The sequence below is a fragment of the Triturus cristatus genome, chromosome 4_1 (genome assembly GCF_964204655.1).
Source record: "Triturus cristatus chromosome 4_1, aTriCri1.1, whole genome shotgun sequence".
Classification (NCBI taxonomy): Eukaryota; Metazoa; Chordata; class Amphibia; order Caudata; family Salamandridae; genus Triturus; species Triturus cristatus.
Window position 1 is genome coordinate 397,050,223 of NC_140585.1, and position 17,828 is coordinate 397,068,050.

Here is a 17,828-nt window from a genome sequence, read left to right on the forward strand (position 1 = left end):
GGGATATGATTCCCCTCCGATGGTCCGACAGGCTCCTTGAGCCAGTCGGAACTGCAGCGGTCAGTCTTCCCAACTGCCAAAGACACACCTGCCACTGTAATGTGGCGGGCGTAAAACCTGCTAACGGTGGTGGTGAAACTGCCACCAACAGGCCGTCGGTGGCGGTTTCACCACCATTGTAATCAGGCCCTATGTCACACTCCAGAGATTTATTAGGTTCTTCATCACTACTGTAAGAGGTTTGAATGTCATTACTTTTGTCGCTCTGACTTCTATGTCCTTTTCTGAAACTTCTGATTCAATTTTAACAACCTCTTGTACTGCATACATTTTTACTGTTTTATTTCACATTGAAATTGATGGAGTGGATGCTGAACAGTTCCTAACATTAGTGGAGTGAGATTTAGAACCACTGCAATAGCATCTGAATTTAATAGAAAAAACATTAGTTGTTTTGTGATTATCTTTAGTTTGTCATCCTGCTTTTCTTTAGACTCCTATGCAGAAACAGAGCAATTGTTTCTATAATTTTGTTTAGCGTTTTCAATCACCTTTACAGTATGTATGGATATTTAAACACTATCAACAAAATTAATAGTGTCCTTGAGAGATACATTTTTATGTCATAGGTGTTCTTGGAATTTCCTGTTTTAGCAATGAATGGCAGGTTAAACTCTAATATATGTCAATGGTTCTGTAGGAAATGACCATCTTTTCTGTGGTTTCCCTCAATTTTTGCTGGATTCAGAACTTGTTAAGGGATGTAAAGTGCCTGTATTTCAGCTTTCAACATGATTACATTGGCTTAACCCTAATTGTCTTATTTGTTTGCCTACGTCCCTAGCATATGGTATAGAAAATGTAGGCAGGGCATGGAAGTTGAATGCCACCTCTGGATTGAAACACCTATTGTGCCATCCACAGAGTGGATCTGGAAAACATAGCTTTAGGCCTACGATGTATAGCCTGCGGCAGCTTAAAATCCTGCTGTCACACTGTCAAATTAACCCTTTTTGACAGGCAGGAAACCCTACTTTTAAATATCAATAAGTCACCCCTAAATAATAATAAGTCACCCCTAAGTACATCTTCTTGCCCACAAGGTAGGATGTCTGATATTTAAAGTGAAACATGTGTATAATTAAAATTGGCATGTTCTTCCAATGGCTAGGTCTCAGCAGCTAGGGCTGTTGCTGAATCCCAGAAAATGTCAAACTACAGATTGTAAACTTTAATCTGGAACTTTTGACATTGCTCCTGATACCGGGCTCGAGAGGGGCATCTATTGTTTTACTGATTGGCATCTATTGTAGTGCTTTATGATGGGCTTACCTGTTCTATTTCTTCCATCCATTTGAAACCCCCTTTTACACATGCACTTTGGATTAAGGGATGGAGGAGATGTTGCTAATTCTCTAAATATGTTGATGCAAGATTCCAGGACGGCTTCTACCTGGGTTGATGTTTGAAATAGAGAAAACTAACTTATTTTCGGAGTGGATTACACAATTGTTTTTTGGACTTCTGTTGCGCCCTGAAGAAGTCCATTTGTATATAGACGAAACGTGTTGGCTGTTTTTTACTGTGTACACATGGAGGAACTCTAAGAAAAAGATAATAAAGAGAAGAAAAAAATCCTTAACCAATTTTGGAATTCTTAAAAAAACTGTTTAATAATTTTGTGGTTTGTTGCAAATGTGGTGCAACCCTGTTCTTCATGTTTATTGACCCTCCCTAGCATAGGTTGGCACTTTTTGGTAGAGGGTTCTTACAGGGAGTGCCCACAGTGGAAGGTATACTCTTTGAATCTTAGTAAGCACTTTGGGAGATAATGGTTTAGGTGCAGTGTTTTTTCTGGGTCTACTGCCATTTTCCTTATTATATTAACTTTTGACATTGTTCAGGTATAAACGTAATTTAACAACTGTTTTTCAATATTCATTAAAAATCGAATGGAATGGGAAAGTCAGACTTTTAATATATGTTTCGTAAATGTAACTTTTAGAAAGTTGTCTTTTACCTGCCTGAGCCTCTAGAAGGCTAATAACCATTATACTATATCGAAATTTGCTCTTTCCTTCCATTGATCCTTCCTTCACATATATGAAAATCAAAATAATGGAGAATCCTTTTCATTTTGCTACTCTTATGCCTTAAAAACACAAGAGATCCTGTACAACCTGTTGCCCTAAAATGTATGTATGTCTTGCCATGTTAATGTTCCTAAGTTTTCTTTTATTAACTTCAGAAGTCCTATCACTTTTTTTCGCACCTTATTTCTTTTTTATAACAAGTTTGTTGGTTGCATCTGCTACAGCAAATTGGTCAAACATTTTTAATACGTTAACCAAAATAACTTTACTTAGTTAAGCATTCCGTGAAATATGAAGTATGTGATTTTAATATCAACAATAATTTTATCATTTCTACCTGTTTTGTATTTTTAGATATCAGCAAATCTTAAAAATGTTGTCAGATCATTTAGACTTTATGACTACAACCAGAATGGCCATCTGCAGAGGCATGAGTTGAGACGAATTCTTGAGAACTATTGTTTTAAGATGAAAGATGCAGAATTTGAGAAGTAAGTATAAAGTATTTCTAAAGCCTCTTTTAATGCATATTTGATTTTCCTTGTGCGTTATGGATCCATGTAATCACAGTAGTAAATGTGAAATGTTAAGATTTAAAACTACTGTCAGTGGTATATCATTATGATTGGCTTGACATACCAATAATAATTTTAACTTTTTGTCTGGAGCTTTGTATCGTCATACCACGCTATCATTTGCAAGCACAGTACATAACAGTTGTTACTATTACCCAATTTGATGGTACTCAATTTACCAACATTAGGCATGGTGCAGTGCTGGTATGTTTTGTGATCTTAAGCCACAAAATGAAAGATCATCCATTGAATATCATTTCCTGCGTGTCCTCGGTCCATGCAATAGGCTGTGATATGTTTTGTATTGTGTCTGTAGTGGATATTACTCCGATGCTCGTTGATTCTGATCTCTTCGGATCTCATACCAATGTAGCTAAGATCAGAGAGGCATCTAATCATATGGATAACATTGGTTGTATTGCAGTTGGTATGTTTCCTTAAATCCCAAAGATGTCATAAGACGAAGTTCGATGGTTTTGGTTACCCTAGTATGGGAGCAAGCTCAGCATCAGCCGAGCATTATCACGATGCAGGCATTGCTGCACAACAAAGAACTATGTTCGATTTATCATGTGAAAACACACATAAATGGGCTCAATGAGGATATTCCTTGGCTGTAAGTATGTTCTGTGTGCCAGTTGGCAAGGACATGTGATGTACTTGGAGGATTGCATGGCTTATTTTGACGCAGATTTTCACACAATAACCTTTTATTAGCCATAAGGTTACAACCTCTCACAATGTTATTTGATCATAATAATTGGTTCCTAACATACATTGACTCGCACAAATATAGATTCATATGACATTTCCTACCGATGCAAATTTCATCTCTTTGATTATTTATATCTTTCGAGACTAGGTAGCATTCTTTATATTGATCTGCCTGTATTCACTTATGATTTTGAGCTTACAAACCACCTTTTATCCTTCTTGTTCTTTCATTATGCACATCCTAAGTCTATGTACATATTAGATATGGACCAATGACCACTGACAAAAGGACAGACTTAGGACGCACTCCCTTTCCCTCTCACCCTTTATTCAGCATGGGCAATCTAACTCTCTATTGACTAGTGGCATCTTACATGATGGGTACTCACATCTGCTCCCAATATGGTAACCATGTAGGGTATCCAGCTTCCACACTCACTCAGCCTAAATTTCTTCATGAGTGATGTTGATGCGCACATCAGACACACTTTTGTTGACGTGGTCTCTTCCTACTTAAGGCAAGCCACGGCTCATGCCGATAACATTCAGTGGCTACACATCTACTAGGCTAATGGCAGGTGGTACCCTTTGAAGACATAAGTGAAGGCTTGATTTGGGCCTTTACTTGAGTTTAATCTATTTTGCCAAACCTAATCAGATTTTGGGGTTCTTTAATCCATCTCCCTAAACAGTATGTGACTACAAGGGATGCCTAGTGCTGCACCCTCCATGGGGCTTTAAGTATCCCAGATCAGGTTAAGGATACTAAAGGATAAATTGGATCACAAAAGCTATGAACCACTGAGTGCTGGATGTCATAGTGTACAAACTTTGCAGTAATCATCATCATCTGCATGAGTTTATAGTGCTTTTTATGGTCTCATACTCGTCGCAGTCTACTAATTGTTTTTAATACCCATTCAGAATAGCAAACATCTGATTTCTGGGAGTGAAGCTAGGTCCTTCATGTTTTTTATATCAGTGTGTCTTATCTCTTTTATATCTTCCAGGATCTTTAATGCAAGCAGGCTACTGCCGTTACCACAGCGAGTATCTTGTGCATTAGGCACACATAGGAGAGCATTCAGGCGTGAATGAGAGTGGAATAATGGAGCTCACAATCCTGAGGTTCGCACTGGACCGGTTTGGGCCCCTAGAAAGGCTGAAACATGTTACATGTTAATCCTAGGATCAGAGGAATAATAATTATCCACGTACTACTGCCATTCTTGTTGTCAAGGTACCAAGAATAAATGACTGATATTGGTATTGAAAGTGATTTTTAATGTTCATTGATCCCGCACCTTCTAAAAGGTGGCAATCCACCACTGCAGAGCTCTTGCTGTGACCACAAATTGTCTGTCTGCCCCCCTAGGAAACTGCTGGATGGACGTGACATACCAAATGACGAAGCATGCCACCTAAGGTGGTGGGTGAGGGTATGTCATTTTTTTAATTCAAATTCCGACAAAATGATAATATATGGTAGTAGTACTCCATTAATGTAGAAGGCCCTTTGGCTGTACCTTCGATCCAGATAGCTCAGTTTTTTGTTATTTAAGTCCAGATGTGCAATGTATGACAAATAACCTCTATCCCAAGTGCATGCTTGCTCATCAACTGCGGAAGAAGATGAGAGAGGACTGCTTGTCTTCCATATCTCCAGCATGTTACCAGTTACTACAACTCTAGATGGGAATTTAGTAATGACATCCAAATTACAAGCCCCATATTCATGTAAATCAGTCTAGAAATGAGAGTCTGTCAGAAACACAGACTGTGCTTTGTTGAACCTTTTACATTGCTTTGCAGTGCGCGACTGGAATTATAAATGTGAACCATGTCATCCTCTGAAAAAATTCCTGGTTGAGCTAGATGTTGCTCCTTCAATAGCACACTGATCCATTATTATTTATTTCTGTTTTAGGAAACTGAGAAAGTATGTTATGCCTTCAATTTCTAGGTGAGAGAGAGTTAGGGGTTATGTTAGTATCTTTTTGTTGAGGAATTTCTGTACATTTCCCTTCTGACACAGCAGGAAGAGGAGGTGGAGGTACACATTGTGAGAATGGTTTGACCTGCGGCACGTGGACTACAACATGTATAGGTCAAGGTGAAGGTAGAAGCTTCCAACCAACCACTAGATTGTCGAATAGCTCAATTATAAAGAAAACAACTTGTCAGTTTAGTGAGCATATAACATGAATGAAGGAAACCAGTTAAAAGCTTAACTTGATCACCAACAACATAAACTGGAGCTGGACTATAATGACAAGCATGAAGGACTTTAAACCGTTCTTGGATATTGCTTTTCACCATAGCACAAAGATCAAATAGGTGCGCAAAACATTCAGCAGCAGCAGTCATGAATTCCTGCTGAGAACTTTTTGGGCCATGGCCAGCTCAGGACATTACTGTTAAGTTCCATGTAATCAGTATAGGGGGGACACATATCTAATGTATTCTGAAGTATTACAAATAGAGAATGATCTTTTAAAACTAAAAGAAAATAGAGAATGACCTACAGTGAGCAAGAGTGAACAATAACGTGTTCATTTGCTTAAAAGTAGTTCTTCAGAACTCCCTTCTCCGGTTCAGACAAGGAATAGATGCGGGTGAATGGAATAAACACCATCGACAAATGCCCCTAGAATAATCTCACACTAATTCTTCTGAAAATATAAATGATACACTTTATGCTTTGTCGGCACAAAACAGCCCATCAAACTTAAATTGTATTCAGTAAGTAAGTAAAAGTTTATCTGCATATTTAATACAAATTTTAAAAAACATTCCATACAGCTAATAGCAATAGCGATTCTTGCAATATTGCCAAGCAACGCTCACATAAAACATTCCGATTACATTTATGAATAGAATGACCTATATTAGATATTTAGGCTGACGAACGTCTTAGGTGCGAGTCCGTTGATGACCTTATAGGGCTCATCTCCTTTTACACTCCTAATGGGCCTGTGCAAAGGAGCGTTTTTAGCACCGTTTTTGAGGAAATAGATGAATATTTGTTTTTTCTCGACGGGAATGCCTTTAACCTGGAACAAGGGATGCCTCGTTGAGCTGTGAGGTTCTTCTTTTTATACTCTTGTAAACTGTGTGTGCAAGGAGCTCTGAAGGTGCTTAAATATCTTGTTATGTTAAATCTTCATTTAAAAAAACGAAAGTTTCTGACATAATCTTTTTGGGTTAAACATGAAATCTTAATTTTGTTATACAAGGAAACATTTTCCTATACACATTTCGATTCTCCCCAAGAGGAACAACCAAAATAGAAATACAATTCAAAAACAATTAAAACTCTGTTACAAGCCTGAGCATTTTTTTTATTGTACACAAATTCCACAAAATAAAAAAGAAAACAAATATCCAACTAAACATGGAGGTGATATTCTAGCAATCAAAACATTAAAATGAACAAACATTCTTTGGCTGCCTATTTTGCTAGGGATTTGTTTTTAAATAACAATGTTTTCAGTTGTGCCATTAATTGTATGATTATCACATGGGAAGGAGACCAGCATAAATCACCACTTAGCCAACCACTCAAATTGCAGGCAGCTACAATGTTACAATGTCATTTAGACACTTAAACATCCACTTGCAACAGTAAGTATAAAAAGATGGCAGCATACACAAGTGGGCAGGACAATGAACAGCCACTATTTAAAGTTGATATAAAAAAAATAAGCCTACTTAACAGCTTTTTCATGGAAAAGAAAGGAACTATTTTAGGTGGGTGTGTACTTAGTCTGTGTACAGTCATTCACAGTGAAGGGAGCCAATGGTTAAGTATTGCCATCTACTTATACTGCTGTGGGTGGAAGCAAAATATGAATGGCAAGTAAACAGAGCACTTGCTGAATTCCGCTGTCCAAAAGCACTCTGTGTACACATTGTATGACTTTTTTGGGAAAAGCAATAGTCTGACAAGGCAGCTAAAACTATCTCAAAGACCGGACCTATAAAGGCTATTCAGGGTTTCAGTGGTTCCATCACCTTTCTTATGACTGAATATTTTATCACGGCATGTTAAGAAGTGCTTTATTCACTTTTTGGACAATTGTGGAACTTGCTCTACTATGTAATTCTTAGAGAAGAATAGCTTTATGAGTGTGTCTCATAGTTTGTTATTCCTAAACCAGATGGACAAAAATACTTGGAACCACTGAGACTCTATGTTGACTGTTAGTAAAAGGGGAACATTTCTCATCGGTGGCCCCCTTTGTGAACAAAGGGGGTCATTGTTCACTTTCAAACAGAACAGCACCTGGTTCTATTATGGCACAATCAAATGCACAAGTTTGGTGAACTGTCTAGTTTCTTTTCCATAAACCCATTCTGAAAAGGACGACTTCAAAAGATTTGAAGAGAAATGAGTGATGAGTCCAGATATATCCACAAACTGAACCATTTTACGTCATCAAAGTATTCCAGACACATATTCTCCCTCAGCTTATGGAACAGAATTCTCATGACCGAAGGTAGAAATTATACTTATGAACTCAATGTGTGAAATATGCTGCACAAGTCTAGGTACACCGGAAAGTAACGGGTAATTCAGAGTAGCAATAGGATTCAAGGAGAATGTCTCGAATGAGTTCCAAATTTGGCACACTGGTGCTTAGTTTGATTCTTGACCAAACCAGAAGACATACTATTCACCAGTCTCGTGTTAATAGTACTTGAAGACTTTTCACACCTTACTAACTGCAAGAAATATACAGTAACACCATAGTTAACAGTGTCAGAAGATTCTTGTTTCATGGAAGCTTGTTCAATATACCATCAGTAAGTTGCTGAATCCAAGAGAGTTGTAAAGAACATCCAGAACCAACTGCAGTAATACAATAGCTCTGAGCATCATTAAAGTGAGGAAACTTGGCAGGGATTACAGGCCAATACGAAATACCTTGTCAGTTCACACTGTCATAAACGCATCGGATACAGGCTGAATGGTATTTCTTACTTGGGTTTGCTGTTTAGTTAAAAGAGGGAAGCCCATAGCAATACTTGGTCCAGATTGACTACTCAACACTGATTAAGTATGCATCAGTTGACTATGTCCTTTGTCTTTTTCATCCTCTTCTCATATAATTATCAGTCCTCAGAATCAGATCAATCAAATCAACAGGAGATTTAGAACATGCCACACATTCAAATCATCCTTAACATTTTTACATAGTTACAAAGACCGATTTAAAGGATTATCATCTGAGTTTTCTTAGGCCATGTAATTTCTCCAGTTAGTTGCTTAAAACAAATTCGATAAGTCAAAGCATTAATTGAACCTTTAAGCAGACCACACGAAGCCTGTTATGCGGATGCTTTGGCATCAGGTTGATCAAACATATGTTTAAAAGAAGTCAAAGTTAACATAGTCAGACAAAGATCATTCGTAGTGATCGCCTCCATCCAGTTCCGCAAGGCTGATCTGCCACCACATAATTGAGCTTTGCATACTGGTCACTATGATACAGTCAGAGCTTATCTCTGTCTCTCGTATATGCTACATACGCAGAGTTCTCTGCAACTTTTATATGACATAGATCTGCAGTGCTATTACTCTCTCTAAACTACAGTTGGAATTTCTTTCTTATAGTCCCCTGAAGAACACGTTCCGCTCTATATCTAGGCAATCTTAAAAAACACCCTGCATCTCTGGATATGATGTATGTCTGTGGGGTAGGAGTGTTTTTAGACTCTACAAATCATAACGACAATGAACCATTGTTTTATTCAGAAAGACCTTTCTGAATTTCACCAGGAAATGTTTCTGGTAACATTCCTTGACTGTATACATTTAGATGAGAGATTTCTTCTCTCTTGGAAATCACACAATCTAAATATTTGTACAGATATGGAATGTTTACCCATTGTCCTACGTAAACTTATGACATTTATCATGGTAGGTATGCAGGTAAATATTTAACAAAAGCTAATATTGCAAAATGGTGATTTTAGTACGTCACCTATTAGTTCCAAGCGTCATAGTTTGAAACCCCCATATACTAAAGATGTGCAGTTAAGCTGAGGCAAGGCGGCGTTAGTGACTTCCTACTGCCACATGCATATGAGGGATGTAAAGCAGCTTTTAGGACTGTGCCCTAAGCTTCCTGTGGGCATTATTCCCATGCTGATGCTCAGTTTAGAAGGGAAAATGAGGGGGTGTGTGGCCAGGGAGGAGACCAGACAAGACGTGTATCCCCTAAGCTTTGCGTGTTGGGCCCCGCAACTCTCCCCCATAATGATTGAAGCCAGCAGCACATGATGACTTCAAGCTCCGGTGACCCTCGGAACACCTGCAGAACTACGTGGGAGCTTTGAGACACCAGGATCTTTTAAACCGGGCCTTTTTTATCCCTGGGGCCTCCGACCGCTTAAAGGTATTTTCAAGATGCCAACTGTTGGCCTATTGCCCAGAACCTAGCGGTGCGGCAAGAAGTCTGACTGTAACACCAGACCTGCTCCGCTGCTGTCTGACGCAGGCCCAGTGATTGACAGGGGTCAGGGGCATGGAGGGCCCCCACTGTGAGCCAGATTGTTTGGTTGCCATGCATTTTCCATAAGCCCCGGGGACGATGCCATCAATAAGGTATTATACCAGGTTCTCTGTGGCTGAGCACCCTGGTCATGGAAGGGTATGATGGGGCGCTGCACTGCTGCCTAATGAGAGGTGAAGGGGGAGCAGCATTCGGCACTGGGCAGTGAGACATGCTCGGTGGGCTCCGGAACGCCATGACCAGCCTATAGCCGGCGGCCAGCTTACTATATTAAGGCCACGAGTTGCAGAGTGGACCCCAAGGCTCAGAGGCTGGAGGACTAGGACGCGTGACACAAGCACCGTGGGGGCCCTCTGGACAGCACTACAGAGTGCAAATCCCTCTCCCACTCATGATTAGGGCCCCTGCTGGCCAGCGCACCTCCCCATAGTGTATTGCCATCATCTTGTGCTACTCTCCTGGCCAACGTGGTACTGATAAAGGACAGAGGGTCATGATGAACTAGGAAGGTGACATGGAGTGCCCCTCCACCGAGCGATATCTCCACTTCGCAACTCTGTTGGGTTGGGGTGAAAGGCTCCCCATTGATCTCCCAGCCACGGAGACCTCTAAATCGAAAAACACTAAAACCTCTACCATACGGGACCTTCTGCAGAAATTGGTCTCGCTCCAGCTTGATGGCGAAGGTCCACAACCACCCACAGCAAAGCTGACCACAGTGCTGGACTCTCAGGTGCCAGCAACCAAAGTAGACATTCATATGTTGCTCTCAGATTGCCGTAAGGACATAACATCCCTCAGACAGGACTTTTGCAGAGCTCTGTCTGATTTGGATCAATCTGTATACCATGTGGATTTGCGCCTGAATAGCATGGAGACTGCATTAGCCGAACACACTCTGGAGAACAATGATTGCTCATCCTAGCTGGATATACTGGAACGCCAACAGTGAATGCTGCAGGATAAGATCAATGACCTGGAAATTCACTACTGCCGCAGCAATATCTGCATTTGCTGTATATTCTCAACAGTGCGACCTCAGACTTGGCGGCCCACATTCAGGTCTTGTTTATTCACCTACTCCAGCTCTCAGGGGATGTCCCTGTTCTCTTGGATCATATGCACAGAGTGTACTAAGCTGACAATCAACAATGGAACCTAGCCTGGGACATGCTCACCCGAGTGCACTATCTCTATGTGAAAAAGAAGATTCTAACAGTGGCCCACCAAGAGGAATCCTTCAGAGGTGATACCATATCACTATTTCAAGATGTGTCAGCTCAAATGCTTGCCAAACAAAAGGACTTCTAAGAAATCACCCAGTACTTCCAAAATGAAAAGATATTGTATCGTTGGGGCTTCCCCTTTCAACTCCTCTTCACCAATAAGGACAAGAACCACGTAGTGAGAGACTTGCAGGAGGTGAGGGAAATATTGGGCCTCCCTTCACCCCTTCACAGCATCCAATCTAGGAACAGGCCCCAATGAATCTTACAGATAAGGGAGGCAGATGGCCTTTCCCTAAAATCAGCGTGAAAACAACGCCACCAGAAACACAAAACCAAGAACCCCACCCATCCACCTCTGACGATGACGGACTGCCCTGAGTGTAGAAACCATGATCTTTTAACAGCCCATGTATTGACTGACTCCAGTTGTTAAATATTTTGTGTTGATATTAATGATAGTAACAATGTGGGAGGGGTGGTACTGTGACAATTCCAGTTGAACCAGCCTCACCTTTACAGGGCAAATCAGCGAGTCCAAAGTGTTATACGTTTTGTTCACACCCAATGGCCCTTATTGGGCTCTCAGTTTTACTCCGTACTCTCATTTTTTGATTCCATCAACCACGTACCGACTTGTCTCCTCTGTCTTCAGTACACATGACACCAAATATGATTCCACCTACCATGGAACACAGGTTAGCACTCGGGCATCTCCAACCCAGCTTCATTCCTGGCATGACCCCCTCGCTGGCAGCTCCTGCTGCTTTCTCCCTACTCATCTCACAGGATAATAAACACATTCTTCTGCTCGATGCTCTGTCACAAAATTTTCAAAGCCTCAATCTACCAAGGAAATGTAATGGCTTAAACACAAAGAGGCTAATTGGGCGCTACTCCAAGGAACCTACCTACTGAAGGAAGATGCCGGACACCTAGATCCTTGGCTGTATCAGTCCAATGCCAGACACACAGATTGCCCTTCAACACTATCACTCATTCAGGGAATTATCGACCTCCGTTTGGTGGCTGCTTGACTCCACCATCACCCGGATGAGAGGACTATATGTTCTATTCTCACGTCCACAAATCCTACAACCAGATAGACTATATATTTACTACTGGCCCCTCTTGCCTACTTTGGTGTACTCCGGCATAGACGTCAAATCCTTCTCAGACCATATCCCTGTTTGACTCATGATATCCCTCTTTTCACCATAGCAACTATATCCAAAACCCTGGTCTATTAATGAAGTAGCATTGAGGGACCCAATCCTCAAGGACTGTATAAAAGACACAACATTACTTTGTTGATAAAGACACTGTAGAACATTACTTTAATGAAAAGGATAACAGAGAGGTTACTCCCTCTGTCCTATGGGACGCAGCCAAAGCGGTGTTCAGAGGAGACCTGATCTCCGGCACATCGACGTTTGAATGCTTGGCCAGGCAGACTAGGGCCGACTTGGAGCATCAACTCTCTCAGGCTGAGCAGAAGCACAAACAAGGGGGCTCCGTCAGCACTATAAGAGACTTGCACAGAATAAGGGGTGAATTAGAACACCTGCAAATGAAGGATGCTCTTGTATGTTGGCCAAACGTATTATGTAAAAGGTGATAAGGCAGACAGGCTATTAACCTATAAACTTCGGTAGGCTGCGATGCCGAACCACATAAAGGCACTCAAAATTGATGATGGCCAAACAGAAACCCACACAGAGGAGATTAAGTCCATTTTCTATAATTATCACTCATTGCTGATTCATAGTCAGGGGCTTGAGCCCGACTTCCAAGATGTCTACGATAGGGACTACTCTCCTTCAGACCTGAAAATCGACCTGTGCTCTTCAGACGTAGATATTTCTACAACAGAGATACTCTATGCAAATAAACACCTCCCCGCGCACAAGTTCCCAGGCCCAGATAGCTCTATGACCACCTTTTTAAAGCCTTTGCTTCCCTTCTTGCCACCACCCAGCAAAAGTTTTTAATCATTTCTTGTCAACTGGGCAGGTAACACACACCATGATGGGCTCCCACATTACACTTGTTCCTAAACCAGGTTAGGATCCCTCAAACCGCACATCTTTTAGACCGATAGCCCTCCTCATTTGCAATGCAAAAATATTCACATCTGTATTTGTCCAACGACTACATCACATATGAACTCTTCTTGTTTTTCCTGGCCAATCAGGCTTCGTCAAAAATCGCTAAGCCAACAATAACACTCGACTAGTGGCGACTTTAATGGAAACCACAAAAAGGCAGAATCAACATGGCTCTCCACTCCTCGTTGCGAAGAAAGCCTTCAATAAAGTAGATTGACACTACCTATTGAAATTTTTTACCAAGGGCTGTATCGACCCAAAAATGCAGACATTCATCCAAGCCAACTTAAAAAATCTAAGCTCCAAATCAATGGGTAGTACACAGCAGACATACCCATAACCAGGGGAACATGACAGGGGTGTCCCCTTTCCCGGCTTGTTTTCACACTTTCAATGGAGCCCATTGTGGCTAACATTGCTTGTAACCCCTATATCCACGGCCTAAGGGAGTGAGGCAGGGAACATAAAGTGGCTTTATTCGCTGACAATGCCCTGTGCTTTGTGACTAATACCGATCAAACACTGCCAGCCCTCCAAGTGGAGCTCGACTACTTCGCATAGGCTTCTGGTTTCAAAATCAACAATTCCAAATCACAAGGTATGGGGATAGTGGACCCGTTTGAAGGGATGCAAGCACCTCTCTAACATAATGGCTTCTCATGGAATGGACAGCCATTAAATTCCTAGGCTTAGTCCTCCCAAACCACACAAAATCTTTATACAACAGCAGCATTCCTCCCTTTCTTATTGCTCTTTTCAAAGACATATATCGGTTGGGGTAGCTGGGGATTTCCAGGTTAGGCAGGCTGATGAGTCTGAAAATGAATTTTATGCCTCTTTTGCTCTATACTATGCAGACTCTTCCTATCACAATACTCAGACAAGCATTATCAAATGTCTGGAAAAAGATGCTCAGTTTCATATGGCATGAGTCACGTTCCCCACCCTTTCTCGACTCATGGCCAAATGTGGAATGAACTGCAAAGATGTAATGGCCTATACTTGGGTGACACGGCTATGCCCAGTCCTAGATTGGAACTACAATCCTGACCATAAACCATGGATGCAATTTGAACAGGCCTTTTCTCCCATCCCCCTCAAAGACCTGTTATGGCTACCGGCTTTGACCTGGATTAGATACCAGACCCTTCTCCGCACAACGGCAATACTGCTCGGATCCTGGCAACTGCTTCGTAAAAAGCATTTCTCTCCTACCCTTTCTCTGTCATCCCGCTGACTAACAATCCAAATGTTCCTCCTGGAGTCACAGATCCAGGCTTTCGATACTGGGTCAGAGGAAAGTCCTCTTTTCTACGGGAATCAACAGAGAACCCCAAACTAAGGAAGACTTAATACAACGATTCAAGCGGGGCAGGGGGGGACATCCACAGATTGATGCAAGCCCTACATTGGGTGTCTATGAGAAAAATTGAGCAGGAAAGCATCCCACTTAGAACCCCTTTTTGCAAACAATGTTCGCCGCAAAGGGATCTCTTGGCTCTATAGATTTATTATATAATTATACCCCGCAAGGAGACACTTATATCGCCCGATGGGAGAGGGACCTCCGCAAGACTTTCAAATGGATCCCCCCCTGAGTCAAGGAAGTCAGTCACCCACGCACTCATCATCAGCAGACTGGACTATGACTATGGAAACGCACTATACACCAGCATAAACAAGTCCCTACTCCAAAAACTCCAGACGATACAAAATACCCACGCCTGAATCGTCCTCGGCATCCCCCGACACGAACACATCAGCCAACACCTACGAAGGCTCCACTGGCTCCCTGTGGAAAAAAGAGTCACCTTCAAAATCCTGAACCACGCCTACAAATGCCTACACAACACCGGACCCAAATACCTCAACGACAGAATCAACTTCCACGTACCCAAAAGAAACCTCTGATCTTCCAACCTCGCACTGGCCAAAACCCCACGCAACCACAGAGCCATTGCAAGCGGAAGATCCTTCTTTCACATTGCGGCCAAAACCTGGAACGAGCTCCCGGCAGACATGAACACCTTCAGGAAGACTCTCAAGACCTGGCTCTTCGGCTAATGGATCTGCGGCCCTCCTCCCCCAGCACCTTGAGACCCTCATTGAGGCACACTACTCCACACTTGGTGGTCATGTCCCCACATCCATGCTTTCTGGGGAGCCACGCTTCAGCTCGTACTCGCCATCACGAACATCACACTCCCACAGGACCCTTTAATGATTCTATTGTGATACTCAAGCGGCGAAGGCCTTTAACCCCTGACTACCCCATTGGGAACACTGATTACTCACTTTCTATTGGTGGCTCGCCTTAGCATAGCCCAAATGTGGAAGTGGCAGAGCTTCCAACGCTTACCATATAGTGGACAGGTGTGGTCTATCTGTGCCATGAAAAAACTGTCGCCCACTGTCCATGATAGAATGAATACGTTTGGTAAGACCTGGCACCCATTCATGACTTATTTTAAAAGGGATTGCGGAGGAGGGGCACCACAATGACTATGTCTTAGACTCTTCGTCGCTCGGGTATCTGCGACATGTCCCATAAGGATAACAACAACAGCTTGGACGGTGCTGGACACTGAGGGTGGAAACTAGGGATTGTGGTCTTCATAACAGTCAACTGTATCACCTGCTTTATCACTGTTGTACATCAGTATTTATCCCACCAACGCTTCCCTAGAAAGATAGATGGTCATTCAGTGGTAATTACTTGTGCTCATGTGTACTCCTCGCCTCCTTTCCCTCTCTAACAATGTTGTTAAACCATAAAAATAAAGCTGTAAAATAAAAATGAAGTGTTAAAAAATGCCATTACTTCCAACATTGACATTAATTGCTTGGATAACTGTCCCATTTGTCAGCAAACAAGCAGAAATTTAAGAAATTGCTACTTTTGCATTAAAAAGTGAAACAAGGTAGTTGTGCATCAAATTTGGTTATTTTGTTGTTACAGTTGAAAAAAATGGAAAATTACTTTTCTCCAATTCTACTTTATAAAAATAGCTGACATAGTGTAAAAGTCTTTTGACTGCTTGATATACTCTGATAAAAATTATTTTGTGCTCTATCACTTGGTACACAATCAGACGTATTTGCACCAGCGAATGGTTCTGTAGTGTAGTTTTTTCATTCAGGAAAGGATAACATTGCTCCATTGCAATGACTTGTGTTGTATACTTTACACACAATACACGTTTACTGTTTAATGACTATGCATGTAACATTTGTGCATGCCTGAGGCTGCCTTATAGTTATTTAAGTAAATGTTAGTAAATTATGCCCTAAGGAAGTGATGCCTTGCTAAGTTAAGTAATCCACTTCTATTAATTAACATTCATTTCGTTGAGTTCTGTACACAAGTCACTCATAGAATAAGATGTTCATGGAAATAGATTGGATTGAAAGACATTTTTAGTATTTTGGCTAAACGTTCTGTCCCACTTGTCCACAGGTTTGTTAGCTAAAGAACTTAAAAATGGTTAAACTCAAAGTAAAAAAAAAAAAAAAAAAAGATTTGTTCTGAGGCACAGCCAATGTCTTCTTCTGTGAGGAAGTACTCATGAAATAATTTGTTTGCACATATTTGTCAAGGTATAATCTCACATTTTGTGCTTTTATTTTGTTGCTCTTCAAGCCTGCCATAGGATTTTCCTACTTATGGATTCCAACCTTTATTTGCATTGGCTTGTTATTACTTTGGTATGCACACTTTGTAACACTATGGCATCCTTTAAACACACACAAGCTTGTATTATAGTTTTTATTGATTCTGTTAATCTTGTATTCGACTATATAACATAGGCAAGAACGTTAAAACTCCACGTGGGAATAACGTATCCTTACATTAATATTCCCAGTAGCATAGCACACCTGAAATTTGCTCAGTCTCAACGTTTGACTCCCAACTTACAATATGTATCATTGTCATCTTAGAACATTTACACTGTCCCATAATTGCTGAAAGTTTTCTACTGCACACATTTTTTGTGAAATATTATTCTAGATTCATAAAGTGAACCCTCTTGCCTAAGAAAGTCAAGACACTAGAAAATAGTGTATTTAATGTGCTGTAACTAGCATTTGCCAATATAATTTCTGTCATACAGAAATTAATGTTGAGGGTTTGTGGGTTTTCAATAACTTAAGACTCGGTTATAAAACTCAAATATTTAAATTAATAATGTCGCCTCTTGAGAGATAAAACAAGTTACTTACCTGTACACTGTGGTTCTCCAGTATTGATATCTTTCATAGATTCACATGCTTGAATCTTCCCAGTCATCATGGTGGAAAAACAATAGACATTGGTAGCCAATTCACATAGGTCTTAAGCATTCACATTACAACCAATCAGAGCAGTGTCCCTGAAGCACTCATCCCCTGTAGGGCCACCATACTTCCGATTTTGAGCACAAGTGTTATACAGGACAAAACTGAGGTAAGTAATTGGTTTACTGAAGAATGTTGGTAAAATGATGGGCTCATTCAGGTGGAAAGATGTTGGCACCTTTCTTGATGATTTTAGGGTTAGTTCAGAGGATGACCCTATTGTTACAAAATTGCAAATATGGCTCTTGAATTGTGAAGG

The 17,828-nt window shown here is 41.0% G+C and overlaps 1 protein-coding gene across 1 annotated transcript in view; it reads left to right on the forward strand.

Annotated features, from left to right (window-relative positions):
• The window catches only part of EFCAB6 (EF-hand calcium binding domain 6), an 879,195-nt gene that overhangs the window by 258,393 nt on the left and 602,974 nt on the right, over positions 1 to 17,828 (forward strand). Inside the window, exon 6 of the mRNA XM_085652469.1 lies at positions 2,448 to 2,584. Coding sequence (XP_085508595.1) covers positions 2,448 to 2,584 — 137 coding nt within the window. The remainder of the gene's footprint in view (positions 1 to 2,447; positions 2,585 to 17,828) is intronic.